Here is a 26,480-nt window from a genome sequence, read left to right as displayed (position 1 = left end):
GATATATCTATGTACATACATATATATACATATATATCTATGTATGTACATACATATATATATATATATGTGTGTGTGTGTGTGTGTGTGTGTATATATATATATATAGCTTTGATTCACGACTGACGACGCCCTGTGTACCGTAAGCAAGTTACTCCACCAAGAGAGGATAGAATCCACCGAGGGCATCCCCAGGAGCATTAGCTAGTTATATGCAAATGACACCCAAGGAAGGAACTGGGTGTAACAATATGGTACGTTCAAATTGTTCAAAAAAACACATACTTCAGTCCAGAATAACACAGTCAGCCCTGATTATATGCAAGCAATTTTACCCAAAAATATTATACACAAGCCATATTGACGATAAGTAATTGAATAACAAATGCACTTGATTGTGAGGAAGGATTGGTCAAAATTTCCATTAAAGCTTTCCCCTTCTCCCTCTCACCACATGTATTGTTGTCACCTTCAGCAGCATATATTTTGCTGGAAATGGTGAGAGATGGCACAAAAAAGCCTTTAACTGCTCTCACCTATTTAACATATTCAATGGCTGAAGGCAAACCAAACTTTCAGAAATTGGATAAAATTCTGATGCTTAGGAATATAAAACTCTTATCATCTTCTTCATGGGGATGCAAATAGTCCAGCCCCATTGGCATACAGGCCCTTGCCTCCTACTCACCAAGCCCCTCTAGCACTAGTATGAATCTTCAGTGTACAAGTGACAGAGACCTTTAAAAACTAAAGACTTTCTGCAGGACGCTAGAATTGGGTTGGAAATCAGATGAATGGTCTATCCTAATAGAAAAAATGGTCTACTCTAATACAAAAAATGGTCTACTCTCAAAAGCTCTCAACTGATTGCAAACAATAAAATGAAAAATAAAAACTTCCAGGATTGGCAGGTACAGTACAGAATGGTTATTTTAAAAAATGGATATTGCTCATGATCCTAATGAGAGGTCTAGAAAGGTTACTGGATGCAAAGGTAAGACCGCCGAACCATTCTGTTTGTCAAAATTTGAGAAATTTCAAGGCTGGTAACTCAATATGTCATTTCAAGGAGCCACCCTCATGTTTACTGGACACACACTACGGATCTGGAATAGATGGTTCCTAAAGATCAAGGGAGGGAACCTCATCGTCTATCCCTCAGTCTTTCTTCCCCATCCGGGGAGCGAATGCTCGTTCTGTTGGAATAAAAACCTCTCGATCTGATCTTGAAAGAGGGGAAGGGAGATCGATCTCAATCTGTCGAATCCTTCTCTCCTGCCATCGATCGTCCAAAGGGTCGTTTCGGTCGAGTGTCCTCAATTCAATCGGTCTCTAGCAAGTCCATGCCATCTTAACATGAGCCCCTATCAAGCTCCACCAGTATGTTAGTACTGCCATCTACAAATAAGAGGAGATCCTAAATAACCCTATAGTGGTTAAACAAGTACACAGTTCTAGGAAGAAGAGAATACAATGGACAAGCATGACAGCCTAACTTCTCTCAAAATTGACAAAATGATGGAATATTGGGGTGGAAAACACCACCAAATTTGGATCTTTCAACTAACATGGAAGATATACCTAGGCCTTCAAATCCATGAGATTACTGAAAAATTACCAATCAAAATTGAGGACTGATATGTAGCTGAAAAACTTTAAAGGTGATCGATAAAAGTAAAAGGTTTCTAGATGAAGGTAGAATGAGAGGGTATTTCTGAGAATTTTAAATGGCCCAAACTTCCATTTCAAATGCTCAAGATGAATAGAGCCACCAAAGAACACCTACAACCCAAAACATGGACATTTTCATCAATGCACATATTTCACCATTTCATATCATATGACAAACTTGATACAATCCAAAACCATCTAACATTTACAATTCTTATCTAGGGAAACATTGTATTACCAGTCCAAAACTATAGTGAAGTAGATTCCTGTGACAATAAATTGTGACAAAAAACAATGGCCGAGGGCAAAATCTGTTGAAATATGTTCTGAATGAACAAAGGATCTCCAGTCTACCTTATGGCCCCGCTTGCTATGGATAAGACCTTGCACACACCCGCTGAAGTCGTGAAAGGTGCATTCTTGTAACAGGCTACTAGCTCTGCATCTGTATGAAGATCAGCTTGCACCTTTTCCCAGATCTTACTTTTGGCATTTAGCACACCATCTGGCTCACCGGAGTAACCAGGAAAGCTAACTCGCTCTCCCACAACAGCAGATTCTGGTGGATCAACCAATTCAACCTGAAATTGCATGTACAAAAAGAATAACAACATATTTCCTTAGATATTGTCTGTTTCATGCACTTTGCGATTCCAGAACAACCATGTGAATATAGATCCCTGGGAGTTTTCAAGAGTGCATTCCATTTAGATTCCCGAATCAAGGAAGCATGGATATTTCAAATTGCATTCCATGTCTGCATCAGATACATATCAAATAAGGGAACTTGATGGATTCTTCTAGGATAAGTGACATGTACTTATTTCTAGATGTGCTATCTTTCAGGATATCAAAGGACTTCGGATACTTTACAACTACACCTAAGATGCTTCCCTGATACCTCCAGATCTGAAATGAGGGCTTTCTTTTCTTTTGTTTGTTATGAAATGTTCATCCTTGAATGATGAATAGTTAATTTTGCTGTGATGATATTGTTGTATGGAATGCGTTTATGATCTATTGATTTGAACGACGATGAAATGATGGAGCTTGTGAACGTTAAAACTATTGTACAAAGTATGAGTTAAATTAGTTTGGTGATATACCATACATTTTTGCAGAAAAAATCGACAATTCACTATACTTTATAGCAAGGTTTTGAAAACCGGACTAGGCTAGCCAGTTGAATGGGCTGAATAGATAGTAGATCAAGCCTCCAATTTGGATATACCTAGATAATCAGATCATCCAAGAATTGGCTTATATTTATCAAACCCATAAAAAAAATATGGTTAAACAAGCAAGTTGCACCAACTGTTCCAAGTTTGGACAAAGTGATTGGTTTTTTATACATAAAAAAATTGATCCAATAATTAGGGATTAGAGTAGGGATGTTATTACCTGTCCGGAAGAACGGGGTGATTTTAACTAAAATTAAATGGGGGATGGTTTCAGTGATGGTTTTAAAAATCAAAAGCCTTTCAATTTCAGTTTTCGGTTTCGGTTTTAGCTTCGATTAATTTTCCGACCCGAACCCGACCCGAAACTAAACCAACCTGAAACCGAACATACCTAATATCTCTTAGTACCCTTTATATTTAGTATAAATCTTATCTCTTTATCTAATTCATCCGGACCATCTATATACCATGGATGGGTAAATGACTAAATTGACAAACCCTAGAGGCTACAGAGGTGGCCTTTTTCATCAATTCGGTTCTTTTTCATGATTATTGTGTTTGTTGAACTTACTTTTTTTAATGTAGTTAGACTTGTTTTCAACTTGGATTATCATGTTTGTTGGATGGTTTTATTCTTATTTTTTGACATATTTATTAGGTGAGTTGATATGGATTATATGAAAATTATAGATGATATCTTTAATTTGGATATTTATATATGAAAATTTTGAAATGAATAAAAAAAGTTAAACAATTTTCAGTTTCGGTTCTGGTTTCAGTTTTGCAATTTTTTCGGTGGAAGCTTTGGTTTTTTATTTCAAAAACTAATCGATTTCAGTTTCGGGAAGCAAAGATAGATTTCGGATTCGATTTCGGTTTTTTCACTAACCACGTCAAATTTGCCTTGTTGACATCCCAAGATTAGAGTTTGGCTCAATTCGAAGGGTTTCCCTCATCCCTAATGAAGCACCATGACTCGACACCTCATCTTCCTCCTACATGACATGAATTATGAGTGGAAGGTAGAAGGCAAATGGCAACTTGTGAGGACCATGCGGGCATGTGTTTAGTCCCACATCGGTTATTCGTTGGGTAGATCTTGGATACTTATACAGGATCAAGGAACCCAAATAATACCTTCCGGCTAACCATTTTGGGCGAGGTCATGCGTCGTTACAAATGGTATCAGAGCAGACCCGACCCATAACCTATGTGAACTAGGAGATACTGCAGCACGGATCTATTGGGACTGACCACGGGCCAATCGTGGTATTTGTGATTAGATTTGAATAGATTTGAACCCTTAGCCTGACGAGGACGTCACGGCTTGAACGGGGGGAGTATGTGAGGACCGTGCGGGCGTGTGTTTAGTCCCACATCAGTTATTTGTTGGGTAAATCTTGGGTACTTATACAAGATCAAGGAACCTAAATAATACCTTTCGGCTAGCCATTTTGGGTGAGGTTTTGGGTTGTTACACAACTAGTCCCTGTTCACCTCTATCCTTAGCCCTCTCAACATCGAAGTGCAGCAACATGCTGACACAAATGCATCCTCACTAGACACTCTTCTCTCCCTACTTCCAGGTCTCTTTCTCTCTCACTACTCTCAATCCCCTCAATAGCTGAAGCTCAGCAGCAGCATCCCCCCCTCCACCTCCTAGTTCCTTTCTTGCTCTCAACCCTCTTGGCAGCTAGAAACTGGCAACAACACCCCGTCTCTCCCCTCCTAGCACATTTCTACTCTCAACCCCCTTCAATAGTCGGAAGACCAATAGCAAGCCAACATGGCAACACCCTTTCACACACAATTTCTCTCGTTCTCTCCATCTCACTATCTCTTTATTCTCTCACTCCAATTCCTTTCTCTTCCCTTCTATTAGTCCCTTTGGAAGTATGTTTTCTAGGAACCAATCATCCAATTCTTGTATCCCAAAAAAGTCCCCTACCAATGATTTATACCTATAGCAAGTTAGAAGAAAACCCAATTTATTGTACTAACAAATATTGAATTTTCCACTTTATATTCTTTATAATTTAATCTATTTTATTTATAAACAATAATTAATATATTATTATATCATCATGACTTCATAATTTCAATGTTGATTAACTTGACAGTGAACCACTGACTGGTCATTGAACTCTTTTTTGATTCAGTCAACCATTTTGAGCTCAAATCAAAATTCTAAATGGTTAGCTCAAGTTCAGCTAAGGTTAAGTCAAGCGAGGTCGAGTCACCTCTTGCTCAGTTCATTTTATGCCTAGTTAGTTCAAGCTTGGCCCAGGTTCAACTCGAAACACTGCATCTAGGGATCACAAAAGAAAAACCCAAATCTAACATTTCTTTCTAAGGAAAAACCCTCAAACCGCTTTCGCTCTACCTTTCATGTTTGAAATGTTGAAACTACCTCTGGATCTAAAGCCCTATGTTTGATAATGGAACGAGGTGGCATCTCACCGAGTTGAACCCTTCATTGTCCTCAGTGCTTGGATTGCAACAATAGAGACATACAAGTCAAAAATTTAGAGAAGGATGAGCTTTAGAGGGATGAGATGTGATGCTCTATGACAAGGAAGAGGTAGGGGAGAGAGACAAAAGTAGAAGTTGAGGTCAGGGAATAATAGGCAGATAAGGGGTAATGAGAGGAGAAAAGACAGATGGGACCATGGTGGAGTATTCGATAAAGGAAAATGGAATGAAAGGGCTAAGGAAACTTCAATTTCCTCCACTAAAAATCACCATTAGATATTCATTTGATGTTACCAATGCTTATAAAACAAATAAAAAACTGGAGAAGCTAGGTCTGTGAATCTAATTTTTTGAATGTTTATCGGTAAATAAATATTTGAGCTATTAGATGCAGATCCAATGGTCATATCAATTCACAAATAGTTAATGATAAATATATAACTATTTTTCTTTAGAAATTTTATAATATTTAAATTTAAATTTCAAGCTAGATCAAGCCAAACACAAGTGAGTTAGACCAGCTCATGTTTGGCTCGTCTATTTTTTAAGCTTTAAGTTCTAGCTCAATTCGACTCATTTACAAATTGAACAAGATGATATTTAGCTGAATTTCGAGAACCCCCGTCTATTCGATAGCCCCAGTTTCAAAATATTGCCTTATAGATGCTTTTATATATATACATATATATAGAGAGAGATGGCTATACTCAAGTAGATCTCCACTTACATCCAGTCAGGTCTATGATCAAACAATAGAATCCCACATCGATAATCCGGGTCGTTGGATGTGATCTATTACCTTTAAATTGCTTGCACACCAAAAATCAAATAATTTGGTGGCCTCTAGCCTGTCTAACAAGTAGTCAAAAAATTGGCCAGTTTAAATAACACGAAATATGTTTTTTTATCACTTGGTACATAGGCTAGAGGTCTCTAAATTACATGATTTTTAGTGTTAAGTAATTTAGAGGTAGTATATCCCAACCAAAAACTTGGATCATCAATGTGGGAGCCTCATCATCCGTTCTAGACCAGACTGAAACTGAGTGGAGATACACTCGAGTGTAGCCAAGTCTATATGTCTATACATACACACTATTGATACACACAAAAGTAGACTACGATCCAATTGACCGGATTTCAAATCAAATCCAGTCAGATAAAATTGGAATATGAAGGTCCAACATTGATTATATGAGCTGTTGGATATGATCTTCTACCTCTAATCTGCTTAACAAATAAAAAATTATATAATTTAGGGATCTTTGAAATAAAATAAAAATAATTTTGTTTTTGCTCACTAGCTGTAATGCTGCCATTTATTTTTTTGCAGGTTTGGTGCATAGCAAGAGATCTGAAATTTAAAAACAAAAAAACTCTCCAAATATGTGATATAACTTAGATCATGATCAACGATGCTAATTTTGTCTCCTAGCTGTATCTTATCCTAAATTTTCAAAATTTTTATTAGCATTCATCTGTGTCATGTCATATCCTCTTGCACTCGTACCCATACTTCATAGACTAGGATCTGCTTTCAAATGACTAACAGTTATCCAAGGAAATTGAAAATGCCTATATGATCTCATGCCTAATTCTCTCAACTATATTAACATTGTAACAAATGAGGCATGGTTTTGAAATAGCCGGAAGTAGTACAAACCCACTGCTTTTCCATAAACTAAGATTTGACTCCAGCAACTTATTAGATGAAAGATTGAAAATTAAAAGGTCAGTAGCATCATGTCTTACTTTACTGTGGTCCTCATTCGATGCAGCCAAGACCATCGCATGTGATTTAATACCCCGCATAGTGGCTGGTTTCAGATTACAAAGAACACAGACTTTCCGATTCTGCTCATTAAGTAATTATAGTAAAAAAAAAGAAAACATATGTAAAAATTAAAAATTCTCTCTCCAACTGAAACAAAATAATAATTTATGGAAAACAAAACCTGCATTTCTTCAAGAGAGATGTATTTGACAAGACCGCTAACAACTGTCCTAGTTGAGTTGTCACCCACATCGATTTCTTCCACGTACAGAGAATCAGCATCTGGGTGCTTTTGAACTTTCTTGACCATACCCACACGAATGTCAAGTTTAGATATAGAAATTTCTGTTTCAGAAGCCTTTGACTTTGAGCTACCAGCAGGCTTAGTCTGTTGTTTCTTTGCATTTCCTTCTGTACAAATTACATATAAAACTTAGTAGTCTTCTATAACCCCGAACAGAATCTGTACATAAGATGGATTCGATCAGCACATATTAAGGACGAGCTGGTGAGGAACTTAATTGGCCTTTGAGATGGTCCATAGAATTCATGTTCAATACTTTTTATGTACATGCACATCTGTTACTTATTCAGTCTTCACAGCTAAAGTTTTCCACCTAGGGTTTCATAGAAACCCTAGAAACCACTCCCAGTACCATTATTCTATAAAACAGCATAGTTGAATATTATGTATGTACCTCGTATTTATTTTTGGTTATAGAACACCTCAGAATAAGAAAAAGGCAAGAAATAAATTGGCCTTATGGCATCATACTAAAGTTTAGGAACCAATGCATCAAGCAAACCTTGCATTTAACGGGTAAATTGTGATGCATACTGTGTATTTTGGCAAGGCCATCATTTTAATCTATTGTATATTTTACTTGCAAGTTTAGTCTTGATCTGCCAATCTGTGGTCATGCTGTAATCATTAACCAATTCTCAAATCAGTTGTTCTGACTACTTATCCCCATTTGCTGAGGAGAACTTAGACATTGATACATTTGTCACTGCCTTGGCCAAAAAGGCAAACCCACTTCTCAAATGAAAGAACTGGCCAATGTTTGGAATCCATGTACTACTTGTGGATCCAACAATTATCCCACACTTATTTAAGATGTGAAACAAAAATAGTACTCTTTTATTATATTAGGATTTTTTGCATGTATACTCTCCAAAATATACAAAATTGTATGGATATCCTTATAAAATTTCTATTTGCATGTATACCCTCATAAAATACTTATTTTGCATGTGCACCCTTTTTTCTTTCTTTTTTATATATATGTACCCATACCATCTAACGCTGTTAAAAAATAAACGATTTAAATTTGAAATGATTAAAATATCCTTACAGATAGATGCACAAAAAAAAACTTTATAAGGATACACATACAAATAGCAACTTTGCAAGGATATTCATATAATTACATATATTTAAGAGGGTCTATATTTAAAAAATCCAATAAAAAAAGATCAAAATTCAGTAAAGATAATTCAGTTATTCTTAATAAAAAAAGGTAGCAAACAAAAATTAATATTATTATGTCACATGATTCCATGTTAATATCAACTCTTATAGAATAAATCATGCTACTTTTACAAAATTCTCGCGTCAAAAACAAACAACTCAATATTTACAAATCACTAAAAAATATTTTACTAATCTAAGCATCTATAATTAATTTAAATTTAATATATTTTAATCTTTTAAAAATAATGAAAAATATATAGATGTCATAGATTCAATAATGATAATTATATCAAAATTAAATGAAAAATAGCATTACCAAAATGATCAACTAATATTCCAACTTGACTGAGTCATGATCTTAAAAAAGAAAATTGAAAATATGGCTCAATCTTTTTTTGACTTGTCGATCCAACTGAATAATAAAAGACTCAGCAAGTTCCAGCCAAGTTTTAATCTTTTTTTAATGAATTTTTTGAATGTATACCCTTCTAAATATGAAAAATGCATGAATATCCTCAAAAAGATTTTATTAGCATATATACCCTTACAATTTTTTTTGCATATCTACCCATAAGGATATTTCAGTCATCTTACTTTTAAGCCGTTTATTTTTTAATGATGTTAAATGGTATAGGTACGTATGCAAAAAGAAAAAAAAGAAGGATATACATGCAAATAGTATTTTTACAAAGGTATTCATACAATTTCATAAAAAATCATGACAACATATAAAAAAGCCTTAATTCATCCATTTGGAGCAGCGACTCTGTACATCCTTTGTCACTTACTCATATTGAAGTGATACTCCACTTTCAAGAAAGGATTTCTTTTTTCAAATTCATCTGAGAAACGCTATCACAAATTTAAGACTAACTCTTTCCAGCAAACACAAAATTTGGAGTCTCCTTGTATACCATCTCTGGAAGTTTTCCATCATTTGGCCTCCATTGGTGCACAAGTTTGACCCTAATGTACTCATTTCTAACTACTACTTGTCCGTGCTACTACACATTAATCTCATGTTCACATTGCTGCAAGTCATCCTATGAATTTACTCCATCCTTATTGCCCATCAGTCTAAACACAAGCCTTTCTACTAATCCATTATGCTCTAATTCTTGGAAAAACACAACTGTATCAACTTTGTAGAAAAGAAATGGGAAGATAAAACTGATCAGTCTGCAGGCCGTGATGTCCCAAGATCATTCATTCTACTTAAAGCCTCATTCTTAATTGTGATTTCTACAGGCAATGAATTTTTCCTGACTAACAATTTCATTTAAAAGATGAGAATTAGAAATATAAAAATTTCTACCTCTTATTTTTGTGTTTTTCAGCTGCTCAGCAATTTTTTTCTCTTCAGCTTCTGCTTTTACTTTTCTATCAGCTTGACTACCGGCAAATTTCAACCTAAAGAATTCCACATCTTCATCTTTCTGTAAAAATGAGCATTCTTTGCTGATTGCGAGCAATAATTAATTGACGAACAAAATTAATAAAGTAAAAATGGAGCAACATCTGAACAATAAATTATACATACCAGTTCCCTAAATAGTGGCTCAGGTTTTCCTATTTTATGACCAGAAGGTAGAAAATCCCAAGGTTTTTTTGCCTTCTCAGTTTCTCCTTTCTCATCACAGAATGAAAGATGTGTTTCTGGTGCTATATTAAGCTGCCTTAGTACCTTGCATACCATCAGAAGAAACAATTTAAATCTCACTGCAGTAGCTAAAACTATAGGAGATTTGACAGCATAAATGGTGGTTGTATCATCCTTAAGGAGAGCAAAATGGCAAACAAAAAGCAACAAACAAACAAAAGGGGCAAAGTAATTTACTTCAACAGAAAAGGAAGGCATAAAAGGTTCCAACAATGATGCAAGAAGGTAGACAAGTCCAACTGAAGTTTTCATCACAATTGCGCATGAAGATGGATCTTCTTTGTAAAGCTTCCAAAATTGGCTGTCCTGCATTGCATATTCCAGAGAAAAGTAACAGGTTGGCAATGAAAATATCAGTACTTACAAAAAAGAAAGAGCAGGAAATGATACAAAACCTACTTGTAAATATGCATTTCCCTCGCTGGATATGCTCATTGCAGTTCTTAAACCTTGTTTCAATTTAACCTGTCATATAACACATCATGTTCTCTGATAAGATTGGTCAACAATTATTAGAGCACCCAAACTGTGGCTATTTGAATGTTGCAACATCATGAAGTAGCATGTCATAGACTAGTTAATGGGTCGAGCGGCCCACCCAGCTTGCTCGAGCCCAAAACCTTTTGGGCTTGCTCAGGCCGAAGGTTTTAGGCCCAGCAGCCTATGTCGGGCTTGGAAAATAGGTCTATTTAATAAAAGGGCCAGGCTAGGGCATTATGGCTAAAGGCTAGCCCAAGCTCAGCACGGCCTAAATTTTTTTATTTTTCTTGTGTTACTTGTTTATATTTGATGCATTTTTAGATTTAATTGACAACTATATTTTAATTATTCATGTTGCATCTTGCATGTTGTTGGCAATATTTAATTATTCATACTTACTATTTTTTAAAAATATTCTTAAACATTTTTTAACATTTTTTAAAAGATCAAAAAGTGGTTATGAAGCCAGAGGCCAGGCCCGAAGCCTAAAATCTGAGTAAGGGCTGGGTAGGCCCGAAGGCTAGGCCGAGCTAGGCTTGGGCCTAAGTAAATTATGTTGACTCTGGGGCAAAACCCGGCCAGCCGGGCCCATGAACAAGTCTACATGATCATATTCAAGAAAAATATACTTACGCACCTTTTCCATGGCATCAAGATACTGGCCAACCAATTTACCAACTTTCTCCGCTAAAGATTTTGTTAATTGATGTGATTCTGAATCAAGTGCACCAGGAATGACAGAATCATATCCTGCTCCTGCAAACAAGGATAATTAACTAGTAAGTACAACATTTAATGAAGCTATAGAATTTGCACTTCCCATGCATGAAGAAATGACAACCAGCATCTAAAATATAGCACTATAGATGCAATTTAAGCAAGCTCATCAATTTTCATAACTAAAAAAAAAAGTGTTAGTTCATATCAAGGTTAATTGCATTGATAAAGACATATATGCTGTGATGATAAGAGATTTCGATAATAATAGTTTGGACTTTACCTATCTTCATAGAAATGTTGATTGGGATGTCTCACACTAAAAGAGTGATGATTGAGTTCAACTCAAGCATGATTTGGAACTCCATAAATGTAGAGAAATTAACACATTGAATAGCAAGATTCAGTTGTGTGAATTACGTGGGAAGGAAAAATCCTTACAAGCATATCAAAGGTTAGTTAGGAAGATACATGAATGACGCTGAGGTAAGTTTCATTTTACTAAATAGCTAACTTCTTCCCAATAAATTTTGTTTAATTACAAAATACTAAATGCTGTCAATATTGATTATTATATGAAAATTGCAGTAACTACAGATTGTATGTGTACCACTGAATAGATCATTAATAGCATGTCTGGATTTCTTATTTCGAAATGTTATAGCACATTATGCCCATGAATGGACAAATATAAATAAGCTTTCCATTTCAAAAGTCTCTGAAAATACTAACCATTGAACAAAAGAGATCAGGTTTAAATGATGCAATGACTATGAATAATAGAGTTGCTGCAAATGACTACTGGGTACCAGGTTAAATAAATGATGATAAGATAATTTGATATCACAAGAAATTAAAATTAAAATATTTAAGTCACAGGTAGCAGACATTCTAAATAACACAAAATTTCTCATAGACAGGACAGCCCTGAAAAGCCAATTTATCAGTAAAGTAGTTTGCCAAGGTTGGCAGCCTCCCCTATATGCAGTGAATTTGGGCAAATAAACCCTCTTTCGGGTTGCTTGGGGGAATAGTTTGTTACTTCATAAATGCTTTCAGTAGAATGGCATCCAAGTTTTTTGGGTACTGGGTTGGGTCCCACCACACAAAGCTCAATAGCAGAGTCCATCTCTGCATTAGTTGACACCATACAATGTCATTATCTCGAGGAGGAAGGATATTTCTGCCTCAACAATATCGATAACAGAATATTTTCCATATAACCACCTAATAACTCCCATTTATAAAGATCTCATAATATATTATACATCATTTTAAAGTGAAAATAAGAGCCTAAAAATTTCTCTGGGTATAATCTATAGAATTATCGGCTTAGGACTAAGGGTGCAAAATGAGTTGAGCCAAACCGAGTAACAGGCTGCTCAGGCTCAGTTCATCATGTAAATAAGCTGCTCAAGCTCGACTCAAACTTGAGCCACACTCAAGAGACCTGCTCAAGCTTGGGTTGGCTATGCTTTGAGCCGAGCTTCAGTTCAGCCAAGCTGAGCTTTACCACTATACTTGAATCTAGGTGTTCAGGCTCGGCTTGTTTACAAACCAAGCTTTGAGTTCTGTTCAAGCTCTGTTCATTTTTGACAGAGTCGAGCCTGAACAAAGTTGCTGTCAAGCCAAGCCCAAGTTGCTCATGAGCAGCTCGGGTGCAGCCCAACTTGAGACATCATATCGAACAATAATGGCCTGGATGCACTCGCTCAGCAGTGAAGGAAGCATACGTTGGTGTGGAGAGATATAAATGCCCCCAGCCCCCCACTATACACTTCTGGAGGAAAAAGATTTTCTTCAACAAACATGTGTAGAACATTTAAAGGCAAACTATGTGGAATCATTACTAAATAGTTGTATTACAATTTGCAATTTTTTAATGGCTAACAAGCTGAAAGATTAGTATGTATTTGAACTTGCTAGAATCTACAGTGCTGCATGGACACAAACCCAGGAATATCCAAATGACTAGCTCAACAAAAGTAAAGAAAGAACAAGATAAAATGGGAGAGGGGAGCGAGATACAAGGAAACACAAGAACATGTAATTTTAGGTTGATTATACATATTCCATGTTTTCTAAATAATTATATAAAAATTAAAAGAAATCATTTCTCAAGATGTTTAAATTTACATGTTCGTCATCAAAATTTCAAAATTAGCTCAAGTATAGAAGAAACATAACATTTCTGCTAAGTTGTTCTGACTTTTGCATCCTTAATTAAGCTCTAAAAACAATAAAAGACTAGTTCAAACATTAGCCAGTCCCCACTCATCGTCAGAAAGACCAACTCAGCATTGATCGTTGAACATTGCAACCAAAGAATTTGATAAGTATTTACAATTTTGACATGTATCAACTTGCAGATATGTATCCAACACCGATTATTTGAGATGGACACAGAAGTCCATGCGACATAGATCTAAAACGTGGTTTTACATTGCCAATCAAGACAATCTACATACCAGCAAATATATAACTGAAACTTAAGTATACGTAACATTTTAATAGTTAGACTTCAGATATTTTGATAACCCTTGACACACAATTCTTCTATCACCCTGCCCTGTCTCCGAAACAGTTTTCTGAATATAAGATCTTCTACCTGACTGTGTCAGCAATATCCAACTAGAGTCATATTGCCTACCCCAATATAGTATCTTGGTTAAGCTCAATTACAGATGGAAATGACAATGTGGACTCTAATTAAAAGTTGAGGCCAAAGAATAAAATGGTGTAATGAATTTACTAACTCATTCATTAGGCATGAAAACTTACTATCCAACTGCATCTTTATTCCAGCCTCTAATAAGCTGGTCTCCAGTAATTGTAACGGCGGCATAAAGCATCTTCTGTAGGGTTTTTAAATATGTTTGAAAGGTTTTAAGAAAAATGTTACAGGCCTTTATGGTGCACAGAATATTTACCTAGTCAAATTTGGCAAGTTAACCATGTTAGCTTGGTTGACAGGACCTACATATCAACTAGAACACTATACATGATAGTTTGAGTTACTGAGTGATAGTCAAATCCAACTATGTTAGCATTGCATAAAAGTCAGTTTACAGTTTTTAAGGTAACAGATAATTCACAAATGTAGTAATAAGCCTTTGGTGACACACAATGAGCATACGGAGAAAGTGGCTTGTAGGAGAACCCAAAAAGACTAAGCTTTATGCTTATGCTAAAGTGAAGCTATTATTCATACTCGTTAATTATGATGAGTTTGCCCATGTCAAAGCAAACACTTTTCTGCATTTACAGCAATGATATAAGTGGACTAAGTAACTTGAATTCGAACAAGAACCAAATAGATTTAAGCACAAATCTAACCCGATATCTAAAAGTGGCTTCTAGGAGGAGCCAAAAAACTAGCTTTAAGCTCACACTTACGACAAGTGACTAGTCATATTTGTTGATAATCATGAGTTTGCCATGTCAAAGCAAACACTTCCTCTCTACATTTACAACAAATACTGAGTGGATTAAGTAACCAGAATTCAAACAAGAACCAATTTAATTTAAGCCCAAACCAGACCCAATATCTAGATTAGGATGGGCGGAATCGTTCCGAACCAGACGGTTCCTGTCGTACCGAGTCATCCTGGTAGCGGACCAGGACAGTTCCGGCAACGGAAATGAAACCTATTGCCGGAGGGGGAGAAGGAGAAGGAAAGAGAAAAAGAGAGAGCAAGCGAAAGAGGGAGGAAGTGGGAGAGGGACGGAGAGAGGAGGGTAGCGAAGGCCGGCGAAGGGCCGGCGCCTAGGCAGGTGATGGAGGCCACGGCCAGGTCCCCTATTTCGTTCGAAACAGAGGTCCGGCGGCTTTTTAATTTCACGATTTTTATTTTTCCGACTTCACTTAAAAATTGCGAAATTAAAAAACAGCCGAAACCCTATTTCGAACGAAACAAGAGATCCGGCCGCAGCCTCCGCCTCTTGCCCAGCCTCCACCACCCCTCTCTCCCTCCCTCTATCCCCTTCTCTCTCTTTTCCTCTTTCTACCGTTCGCCCTCTCCCCCGCCTCCTCCACTGTGTCGGTACAGGCTCGGCACGGCACGGCTCAGGCCCAAATTGACTCATGCCGCCAGGCAACCAGTCCAGTACCCGATACTGGCACAGCAGACCATGATCTAGATCTTTGCAATAGGTGTGTGGTTGAAGGTAAAATAGTGGATTTCACAAAATCACCCTACAGAGAAAGAACCAAGATCTTATTATAGAAGCTAAAGGTAAATCTTCACACATAAAGCATATGCATCAAGAAATGCTGAATCAGCCTGTACCGGCTGGTTCAACCCGTACCGAACCGGTCCAGTCTCTGACTAGTCCGGTTCGGCGTTAAAAAACAATTCTGGCCTCTATGGGGCTAGTACTAGATGCAAACCGGACGAAACCGATTCGGTATGGCTAGGAGTCGGCATGAACCGGTTCGTATGGACTTCGGTGCCACAGCACGCCATGCGCGCTGCGTTAAGACGACCGGTCGGTACCGGTCCTAACCGGTACCAAGCCGGTCCGGTGGCCGACTGGTACGCCTAACGGTACCAGTTCGGTGATTCTTGATATGCATCATTGTGTCCCCCCGCCTCCAACCTCTTTTTACTATTTTTCCTCTCGCAGACCTTATCTTTTGTATTAAAGGCAATAACAGTTGAGTATTGAAACTTTAAGCACTCAAATGCAACATGAAGACTAGTTCTAGTCTTCCAGGAGCAAATGTTGGTTGACCTTGCAAAACATTAGGGTATGCGACAATAATTTTAGGATTTAGATGGAGTTAATAAGGTAGTTCTCTTTTTTTTGGTGATATAAGGTAGTTCTTATTCACAATAAACCAAATAGTTATGGAAGAGCTTTTACCTTTCAGGCCAAGCATATGTTCAGAGAGGCCAACGGGGCCGCGGACTAGGTGGCTGCTTATGTCGCCTGCCACTCCGGAGGTACCCTGTGGGCTGGGGAGGGAGAGTTGCCCAAGGCACTCCATGACTTATTGTTTTCTAATTTTATTGGGTGTATCCGTACTCGCCCATTTTAGCAAAAAAAAAAAAATGAAAGAGCTTTTAGCTATAACTGAATAATTAGAAGAGAGAGGGAGAGAGGGAGAGAAAGTTGCACTAGCCAACTTTAATTTACATATGATGTTTTCTAATTACAACAAACTCAATCATACATTATTGCAAACAATTGCAATAGAGATTGCAATTTAACTGCAAAAGTTCACCCATTAAAATAAATAGGACCATTGTTAAGTAATACGATGTGCTTATACAAGCATCAGTTCATGCAGTTTAGCAACAAAACAACACTGTTGTGCAAGAGTGGTTCTACGGCATGTTATGAATATTTTAATTTTACATGGTTTAAGACAGACAGACATTTTTGAAGGCAAATGGCAAATCTGTACATGCACCAGCATCTAATATCATTTTTACAAAAGTTTTTAACAGATTTAATGTTCAAACAAACTGGTGATTCAGTATGCAGGCCTAGTATGTTAAGTTTAAAGAAGCACCGCAATGTACTAGAGCATGCTTTTCTAACTAAACATTAGGTATCCTGTACTCAACATCCTAAGTGACCATAGGCATATTGATTTAACATAAGTCTTTGCCAACCAACCTTGTGGTTTAGCAATGAAGCTCAATACACGATTAATAAAATTGCCCAAATTATTTAGCAACTCGCTGTTTAACTTAGCCTGCAAGTCTGCCCATGTAAATAAAGTGTCTGATACCTAAAACACAAAAGACAGTCAGAATTAGGTCTCAAGAACAGAGACAATGGAAAAAATGAACAGTTCTCAATAACAGCAAAATTTAACTCACCTCAGGCCTATTAGTTAGCAAGTAGTATCTCCATACTTCTGCAGGAATCTTCGTATCTTTTGCATCATTACCAAAAACTCCAATTCCTTTGCTTTTGGAAAACTTTCCTGCAAGACCAAGAAACATATATGCACATTAAAATCTCATATGCCACATATCCAGCCGTCATAGTACTGATGCATCAAAGTCATTCAAAATGCACAAAAAAATTGCAGCATTATGTTACAGTTCTCACTCTTGGCAAAGAAAAAAATAACCAGGCATCATTTGAAGAAAATGTATTACGAGAGCCTAAAATAACAGTGATAACCTAATTATAATGTACAGATATGAAATGAAATATGGAATTTCGGCATACAACCTGGACTGGAGACAATTTAAACAAAATTCATTAATGTCGATGTCATGCACCACATTGCTCTCCTAAGATATGATAAATAAAGGAACTACTAAAATGTTTTAGGGAATTGAGTAAACTATAAAAAAGGAGCATTTCTCATTCAAATACCAAATATGATCCAATTCATAGTAATTGACATATTTTAATAACTGCCCGTCGATCTAACATCAACCCTTCACCTTTCCCACCTGAACTTGGGACCAGCCATGGAGATGATTATAATATCATAACACCAAGTTGAAGAAGGTTGGATGATTATGGTTACGGTATTTGTCATTCATAATACCATGTTGGACAACTATACATCAAGATGCACTCATGTGAGGAAGTGCATATGCTTCTGGTGTGCACATGTTGACTATGAAAAAAGAATCTCGTTAAAGAAAAAGGGCAATTTTTCAAGTATCGACGAGGTTTTATGCACAATCTGGTGTCTGAATCCAGGTTTCTGATACAGAAGACCAGATTGTAGAATATATACCTATATATGCAAAATCAACATAGACGATGATTTTAGATCACTCTGTCCTCAGCCTGCAAATCTGATGCATTGTTGATGACCTATATTGCAACAGCCTTTTCTTTAAAAAGTGAGGTACTTCTCTTAATATTACATGGCAGAGTATTCAGATGTTGTACGAGACCTTTTATTGATGTCCAGGTCACTGGTCTACAAGTTAAACTGAGGATGGTATAACAAACATTGACTCTAATTTTTCTAGAATTAGCAAGAAGCAAGACAAGACCCAATCCTCGAGCATCAAAAAGGTGAAAATGATGAGAATTTTATGAAAACAGCCCACTTTATTTCCCTTTTGGCAGAATCGGGCCACTATTTTCTTTCCTCTTTTGGCAAGAATGGCCAAGTTTCAACACTTTTGAAGGCTTTTTCCCTTGTCCCATGGATACGCTCAGGCAAGTCAATATATAAGATACATGCATTCAGCATCCAACAAACGTGCGCACTCAGTTATAAAAAATGTGTTTGTTCGCTATAGAAAATGTGAATTCACTATAAAAAGAATATACGAACTCAACTCCACTTAAACATACAACTTGAGTGAACCTACTAGGGCCAAAAGAAAGGACATCCTTAAATTTCAAAACTGGGCCACTCCTGCAAAAACATAAAAGCAAATCCAAATACACAAAAAGAAAAAAAAAAGTGGGCTATTTTTGCAAAATTCACATAGAAGATTGACTGAGATCACCTCAGTTGTTTGATTGTGTAAAGCCATGGTATGGAGAAGTTTGATGCAGAAAGCATTCCATATGACCTATGAAGTTAAAGATTGTGAAAAAAGATAGACAAATATTATTTTTGCTAATAAGGGGGATAACTGCAGGAACCAACTTATCAGAAAAAGGTTTAACAGCACAAATTGGAAGACAGATCTGAAATTCAGTCCATAGAAGAAAGATTAAAGAGGATCATTCCGACTTTCGGTTACCAAGAAAGGAGGTAACTTGGAAAGTAATTCCCTGGAGCAACATGAGCATGAAAAAGATATAAATACAACTCTTACCATAAGATTGCAAAAGGAAAGAGATGGAATTGCATCACATATTCAGATTTGATCAGAATGATGGACCATTATAAAGATAGTGTGTTTTTCTAAGTACTTGCCTTTGAGAACACAGGGATTTGGAGGAAAAAGCATTAAAATTTATATTACAAGACAACCGCTGGGAGAAGTTAAATGATACTGAGATGGACTTCAGCAAGGAGAAAGGTAGGTAGTAGTTGTTCAATTGACCGGACAGGGACAGCTTCAACATATAGTTTCCGATTCCCTTATATCACATTGTCAAGAACAATATTGAGATCACCAAGGTGTTGGGATTCCAATAATGGATTCGGTAATTCATTAGAGACAAGAGCATGGAGAGAATAGAAGGATTGAGTCTAGATTACTACTCCAGATTCAGTGTACAAGATTGTTTAGAGAGTCATATCCATTCCCACAGAATGCGAATGAAGCAACTAGTCCCGTCATAGCATTATAGCAGAGTGCAACAATATTTTTTTCAGTATTTTGGGTGGTTTTCAGTTGATCACAAGTTCATTCAAGCTACATGAGGACTAGGTTCCAGAGTGTTCCGCAACTTGGACTTGGAAATCACCTTGATAGCGTGGGTTGAGGTGGCATAGTTGCCATTTACAACAAGAAGTAATGCAGGTCCATGTCTTACTTTGATGTGAATGAACTATCAAGTGTTCATTGAACAGAAAAGGAAGACAGTTAAGACTGTATACATTGGTTAAACAATATTTAGGCTCCTACATTCCTATGGTGAGGAACCAACCAAGAATTAATCTTTTCTGTAGTAACCTTTCCACTTACTGATCCGAAGAAAAAGGACAATAGGCATTTCAGCATTCATGATCATAGTTAAGAATATTTTTTCCATGTTTTGGAACAACTATGATCAACAAAAGTAAATTGTTACTTAAAAATACCTGATTCATAATTTAAATATTCTGTGACACTTATAGTCTTCATCATTGTCCACTCTTCACCAGTTCCAAGAAGTGTAGAAGGAAACATAACCTAGAATTGCCAGGTTAAGATTCAGTAAAAATAAATATAAACTAATAGTAATCAAATATATACTAATAGACAATATTCTGGCAAGCATGTACACATACCAAAATATGCTACACACACAGCATAATGCATCTGTCTAAACAGGATGGCATTTACTCATCAAGAATGTTGACATTAAAAATTATTTCAAGTCACATATCACTTTTGGTCTCAGTCATTTAAGTACAAGTTTACACAGAAGAGTAAGTCACATACATTCGTTAAATTGTGCAAAAAAAAAAAGAGCACATAAAAAAGAATTGATCCAGTACTAAATTCGGACGATGATAGGATGTAATTTTGTATGTGCTTGCTTGCTACCATTACTATAATTTGAAAGTTAAAAAATCATGATGAATTTAATGTTTTATGATCTTCCTTAATAATTTGGATGTTTTAAGAGGTAGTAATAGAAAATAAAATAGCTAAGAAATTGAATATTCATTATGGTTGAAGTTTTGAAGAAAATTTGACTGACGATATACAGGAAACAAAATAAGGGGGAGTTCATGAATGAATGATGCACCATGTTTCAGAAGTCTTCTGGTGCACTTGAGGTACACCACATGTATGAACCATTTTGTGTGCACAACACAGAAGCACTTGGTGTAGACATGCACTTGGTATACATGAGTTTAAGAGATCCAACTGACAGGGGATACTGAGCCCACAAACAGGGCCGGCCCGAACCCTAGGCGACTGAGGCGGTCGCCTAAGGCCCCCGGCCAATGGAAGGCCCCCGGGAGGCTGACCAAAAGGAAGCAAAGGCCCCATATAAAACGGGATCAGGAGCTGGCTACGAGTCTTCCCCCTTGATGGAAGGGAGGTGGAGAGTTTCCTGCCCTGCAGAGGGGCAATTTGGGAAGTTGGGGACAGTAGTTTTGTTTTGGGTGGGGGGAGAGAGAGAGAGAGAGAGAGGAGGGATTTGGTTGGCTTGATAGACGCCTGAAGCCACTCTTATCTTTCATCCCTTCTCTTTTTTGGTTTTGGTCTTGGTTTTCCTTCCCTCACATTACTCCTGATCCAGCTGGGCCATCCGGAAGAAAGATAGGGGGATTGGAGATGGACTTCTTGGAGGGTGGAGATTCTTTTAGTTTTCTCCTCTCGGTTTCTTCTCCCCTCTTGGGTGGTAGAGAGAGAAAAGGAGGGAGGGGGTTGAATGGCTGCTTGCTGTGATGTTGCAGTTGCTGCTTGGGTACTCACTTGAAAGGGGAGATGGTGGGATGGGACTTTTATTAATTAGATGGAGTGAATTTCCCATAATGGCCCTACTTTGTCTTATAGAGAGGTTCCTTTATGGACAAATTCTTTTCTTTACCTTGACTATGAAGTGCCATGGGATGACCTTTTCCTATTCGGCTCTTACTTGACATGGTAAACAGTATTGCCAAGCATTATCCCAGTTATTTAATCAGTTTCATGGCCCTTCATTTAGAGTAATTACTTTTATGTGCTTCCATTCAAGAATTATATTAAATTGAAAAGGCTTCTTGTCTATCTTTGTTAGATACATGTATCTTTGTTAGATTCATGTATCTTTGTTGAAATAGTGTACTTGATAGCTATCTATTTTCATATATTTTTTTAAGTATTTTATATTTATTAAAAAAAATTATTATTAAAAAAAAGAGGCCTCGTTCATTGGATTCGCCTTAAGCCCCAGAATGTATTGAGCCGCCCCTGCCCACAGACCAACTGGTTAGGGCACTCTTGTTACTTACAATATGCAATTATAACCATATAACTGTTCTAGTAATTTGAACTATTAAAAAAAAAAAGGAAATGTATCCATTTAGACAGACATTCTTAAATCATAACCTAATATCTGAAAGAGAGACAAAGATGATGTCAAATATTGCAGGTAGAATAAATGTCCAATAAGCAATCAAAACTATCTTTATATAAGTCCACTGCAAGAATGTGAATGCAACTATTGATCAAAGAAAAAGCATGAGAAAAGGAACGTGTATAAAATATCTTACCGTGTGAAATGGCACATTATCCTTACCCATGAACTGATACAACTCCACATTTTCAGGATTCTTCCACCACTTCTCCCAGTCCATGGTGTAGCATGCAGTAATCGAGATATATCCAATGGGGGCATCAAACCAGACGTAAAATACCTGGACAACAATATCACCAGCAACAACTTATCATTCATAGTTCAACATAAAATTGGACTCCAGTATCAGTCTAGCATAATTTTAATACGAATTAGATGAATAGCTAGATCCCTGATAGAAACATCTTCTCACAATGCTAAGCATGGACCTTTTTTTGTCTCACCTTATCTTTATACTTCTCGTGTGGAACAGGAACTCCCCATTTAAGATCCCTTGTGATACAGCGAGGTTTTAATCCCTCCTTCAGCCATGCATATGTTGCTTGAATAGCATTTTGGCTCCAAGCTCCAGCCACTGACATATTGTTGATATACTCTTCTAATTTATCCCTCAGCAAAGGGAGCTCTAGAAACAAGTGATCTGTATCACGAATGCGAGGAGTAGTTCGACATACCTATAACGAGAATAAGTAAGTTCGGGTAAGGAAAGGAACAGATATTTTCAAATAAATTTAACACACTAGAATGCAAAATTTAGTACGAGAAACATATTTTAAGAGTCAAAGGAAGGAAATGCAATAAAGAATCTAGATAGATGAAGATAGATGAAACTTACCTTGCACTTAGGATCTTTCAATTCAGTTGGATTTAACAACTTCCCACATTTTTCACACTGGTCACCTCGTGCAGACTCATAATTACAATCTAACGTAGGGCATGTGCCCTCCACAAGACGATCAGCTAAGAACCGTGGGCATGTCTCACAGAAAAGCTACATTCAAGGTAGAGGGAATCAGTATCTAAACAAAAAAACAGACAGATGCAGGCAACATATGACTAGAAAAGATTCTATAAATTATGTCAAAGCTTATGTTAAACCTATCGCCATACTTGCTGCATTGTGTTTTCAGAAAGCCATTTATTCTCCATTAATTTCTGAAATATTGATTGGCAAACTTCAGTCTGCTGGGGAGTGGATGTGCGTCCAAACTCATCAAAGCTTATGTCAAACCATTTATAAATGTCCCTGTGAATCGCATGGTATCTGCATAGGCAGGAACAACATTTTCAAGGGTAGAAAGGCACAAGATTAGTCTCAAAGACACATGGTGAAGTTTGTTTTATGTTTCTTTTTTCTTTTCCTTCTTTTCTTTTCAAAGAGAAAACTAGCATAACAGGTTCTTCTGATTAAATGCAACTGAAACTTAAGAAACCAATATAAATACTTCAGCAATATAAGTTCATGGCATTGAGTAGTTATAAACACTTTATGAACTTCTCTCAGCAAAAAATAACGAAAAAGATTAAATATACATAAGCCAACAACCAAGTGGCTTGGTGGTTGGCACCCTGCCCCACTTTGGCAGTGGTTTAAGTTTTAATCCTGCTACTGTCCTTGGATATCCAAAGAAGGGTAATTTACTCAAAAATAAAGATAGCATCAAATGCAGGTTAATTGTGTGAGCACGAGCATGGTGTTGCACGTTGCGGATGCAGATCAAGCATGGCCCATGGTGAGTGGACTCGGGTGAATGTTATTGAGGCATACTTAAGATATTGGGCAGATAAGTCCAGAAGGCCGACCATGACTTCTTAAAATGTGACCTTAGCCTCCTGGGTTCCCTTGTAACCAATAAAAGAAAATCTGCATATTTAATTGCATAAACATCATATATGCTTTGCAATATAGAAGAACCAAAAAAAAAAAAAAGAACACAACATAAGCATATGAAGTAGGATTTTTATTTAAAATAGCAGATAGACATTTCCACCAGAGACCAAAATCCCTTCAAGTCTGCAGTAAGAAACATAAAACAATAGTATGTTTTTAATTACTTATTATCCTTACCCTTCATCATTGAGTGAACAGTAACATAGACTAGAAGCACAGGATGAAAGTCAGCTGATAGCTACTGCATCATCCAAAATTGAGTAGTTTCTAATAAGAAACTATGTATATCGTCAAATAATTCTAAACACAGAATGGGTCTTGTGACTCTGTTGTTAAAATTTTACTTATGTTTGTGTGTATCAACATTAAGAATGATTCTGATTTCTGACTATACTTAGGCAACGTAAACTAGAAAACAAAAGGCCAAGTTATATAAAGTAAGAGTCCTTATTTGTATCATACTTAAATTATTATGTCAGGTCCAGAAACAGTATTAGATAGAATATAAATAGTACACAAGCAGTATAACATTGGATAATGTTTGACATACAATTGCATACTTGGAGATGATACTTCGGACAATATTTCCAGGTTGATACGCCATTAACAATTTTCTATGATAACATTATATTAGTACAATGTCACATGATACTACTATTTTGGTAAGTTCCTTTTTCTCGATAAGAGTTCAAGACCAACAAAAGATTCACCAAGACAAGCCAAAACCTTTTGGGAAATGAAGTTTCATATTGTTGGACAAATCAATTATACAACAATCGAGATGAATATCACAGCATTTAGCACATATACTTTAAATTTTAAAGTAACTAGGCAAGAAGAACTTATAATTAATTTCATATAAAGGCTTTCAATATGTTTGGTACATTAGAGTGATTTTCTAAGCACCAAAAACAACTCTAATGCCAACACTGTTATTTGATGTTATTCCCTAGCACCAAAGGTAGGGTATCTTACACAATTTTGTAAAACTTGCATTGTAACATCACATGGTACAAATTATACGTGTTAAATTCCAATGAAATCTTTAAAAACAAATCAATAAAATGAGAAACAGAAACCAAAATTCTATGCAATGCTTGATACAGGTCCATGTACTTGAGGCCTACAATCAAAAAATAGATTCTTCATTTAAAGGCAACAACAGCATTTATTACTGAGAAGCATACAAGATAGAAGAAACATGAAACCAGATTGATTAAACATTGTGCATGTCTTCATTTTATCAGAGCTGTTGATTTGATCTGAGGGGCAAGGAGAAAGTAACAGGGCTGGCTTTATCAGTGTTGTCGGTTGATTTGTTTAGGCCAGTCCAAGCGGCAAGTCAAGGTGCACATATATTGGGGTTGGGCAGGACCAAAGGCCATCTTGGGGCCTTAGGTTGTATTGCAAGATAACAGCCCAAGCTTAGACCCAACATGACGCAGCCTAAGCTTAGCCTGTAGTGTAATTAGTTATGCTCAAGTTGGCAAAACTTATATCTTAGGCAAACCAAACTTTTTTTCAGCATAGAAATAGCACAATCGTTGGTTGCTAACATAATTTTTATCATCTATTTTTTTAAAAAAAAGAAATTGCATGAATTTTATTATTCTTATACATTGGAGTGAAGTTATTGAACTTCTTTCTTGTTATACTACAACCTACAATGCCTGGATTAGATTTTCACCAGAATGCATACCTTTTCCAAATAAGGGCCCAGTAAGACTGGGCTATAAAGCTCAGAAGCAACCAGCCAAGACATATTTTTTTCAAGCCCAAGCTCAGCCTGGTACAACAATATCTTGGCTGAACTTGTCTTCAATGCAAGATGGTTCCAGTAGAATGCACAACCCTACTAGCACATCTTATCTGAATCAAGTTGTGTATAAATATGGATCGCAGTAATCTGGATCTAAGGTCCAGATTCATATTCAAAGAGAAAGTTTGGGTGAACTAAGCAAGGTTTAACCAAATATATGTGTTCTTACACATTTTCATGGTTTCAAGCATGGTCTGCTGTGCCGGAACCGGGGCCCAGACTAGTTGCCCGACGACACGGAATAGTACGCCCCGTACCGTTTCGTGCTGGCTCCATACTGACATAGTAGAGGAGGCGTAGGAGAGGGCGAACGGAAAAGAGAAAAAGAGAGAGAGAAGGGGAGAGAGGGAGAGAGAGAGGAGGGTGGCAGAGGCTGGCGGAGGACGGCGACCTATGCGGAGGAGGCAGAGGACAGCAACCCATGCGGAGGAGGTGGAGGATGGCGACCCATACGAAGGAGGCGGAAGAGGGCTCCGCGGTCGAGTCTCTTGTTTCATTCGAAACAGGGGTCTGGCCCCTTTGATCAGGACGGCGGCGGAAGGCGGCGGAGAACGGCGACCCATGTGGAGGAGGTGGAAGAAGGCTCCGCGGCCGAGTCTCCTGTTTCGTTTGAAACGGGGGTCCGGCTCCTTTTTTTTTATTTCGCGACTTTTAAGTGAAGTCGGCAAGAGATTTG

General features: G+C 37.0%; 1 protein-coding gene across 1 annotated transcript in view; it reads right to left on the bottom strand.

Annotated features, from left to right (window-relative positions):
* Positions 1 to 1,803: 1,803 nt before the first annotated feature.
* LOC103723528 (putative methionine--tRNA ligase) overlaps positions 1,804 to 26,480 on the bottom strand; it is a 30,422-nt gene continuing 5,745 nt past the window's right edge. Inside the window, exons 3-17 of the mRNA XM_008814459.6 lie at positions 23,205 to 23,358; positions 22,930 to 23,085; positions 22,538 to 22,768; positions 22,231 to 22,374; positions 20,122 to 20,212; positions 17,261 to 17,367; positions 17,055 to 17,169; positions 11,350 to 11,468; positions 10,632 to 10,697; positions 10,410 to 10,538; positions 10,113 to 10,256; positions 9,888 to 10,008; positions 7,280 to 7,509; positions 7,077 to 7,178; positions 1,804 to 2,252 (exon numbers count right to left, since the gene is read on the bottom strand). Of these exons, the coding sequence (XP_008812681.4) occupies positions 2,022 to 2,252; positions 7,077 to 7,178; positions 7,280 to 7,509; positions 9,888 to 10,008; positions 10,113 to 10,256; positions 10,410 to 10,538; positions 10,632 to 10,697; positions 11,350 to 11,468; positions 17,055 to 17,169; positions 17,261 to 17,367; positions 20,122 to 20,212; positions 22,231 to 22,374; positions 22,538 to 22,768; positions 22,930 to 23,085; positions 23,205 to 23,358 (2,140 nt within the window). The 3' untranslated portion in view covers positions 1,804 to 2,021. The remainder of the gene's footprint in view (positions 2,253 to 7,076; positions 7,179 to 7,279; positions 7,510 to 9,887; positions 10,009 to 10,112; positions 10,257 to 10,409; positions 10,539 to 10,631; positions 10,698 to 11,349; positions 11,469 to 17,054; positions 17,170 to 17,260; positions 17,368 to 20,121; positions 20,213 to 22,230; positions 22,375 to 22,537; positions 22,769 to 22,929; positions 23,086 to 23,204; positions 23,359 to 26,480) is intronic.

The sequence above is a fragment of the Phoenix dactylifera genome, chromosome 15, assembly GCF_051530095.1.
Source record: "Phoenix dactylifera cultivar Ajwa chromosome 15, Ajwa_hap1_PhDact_Kaust_v1.1, whole genome shotgun sequence".
Classification (NCBI taxonomy): domain Eukaryota; kingdom Viridiplantae; phylum Streptophyta; class Magnoliopsida; order Arecales; family Arecaceae; genus Phoenix; species Phoenix dactylifera.
The sequence above is the reverse complement of the archived record's forward strand: the minus strand, read 5'-3'. Positions and strand labels throughout refer to the sequence as shown.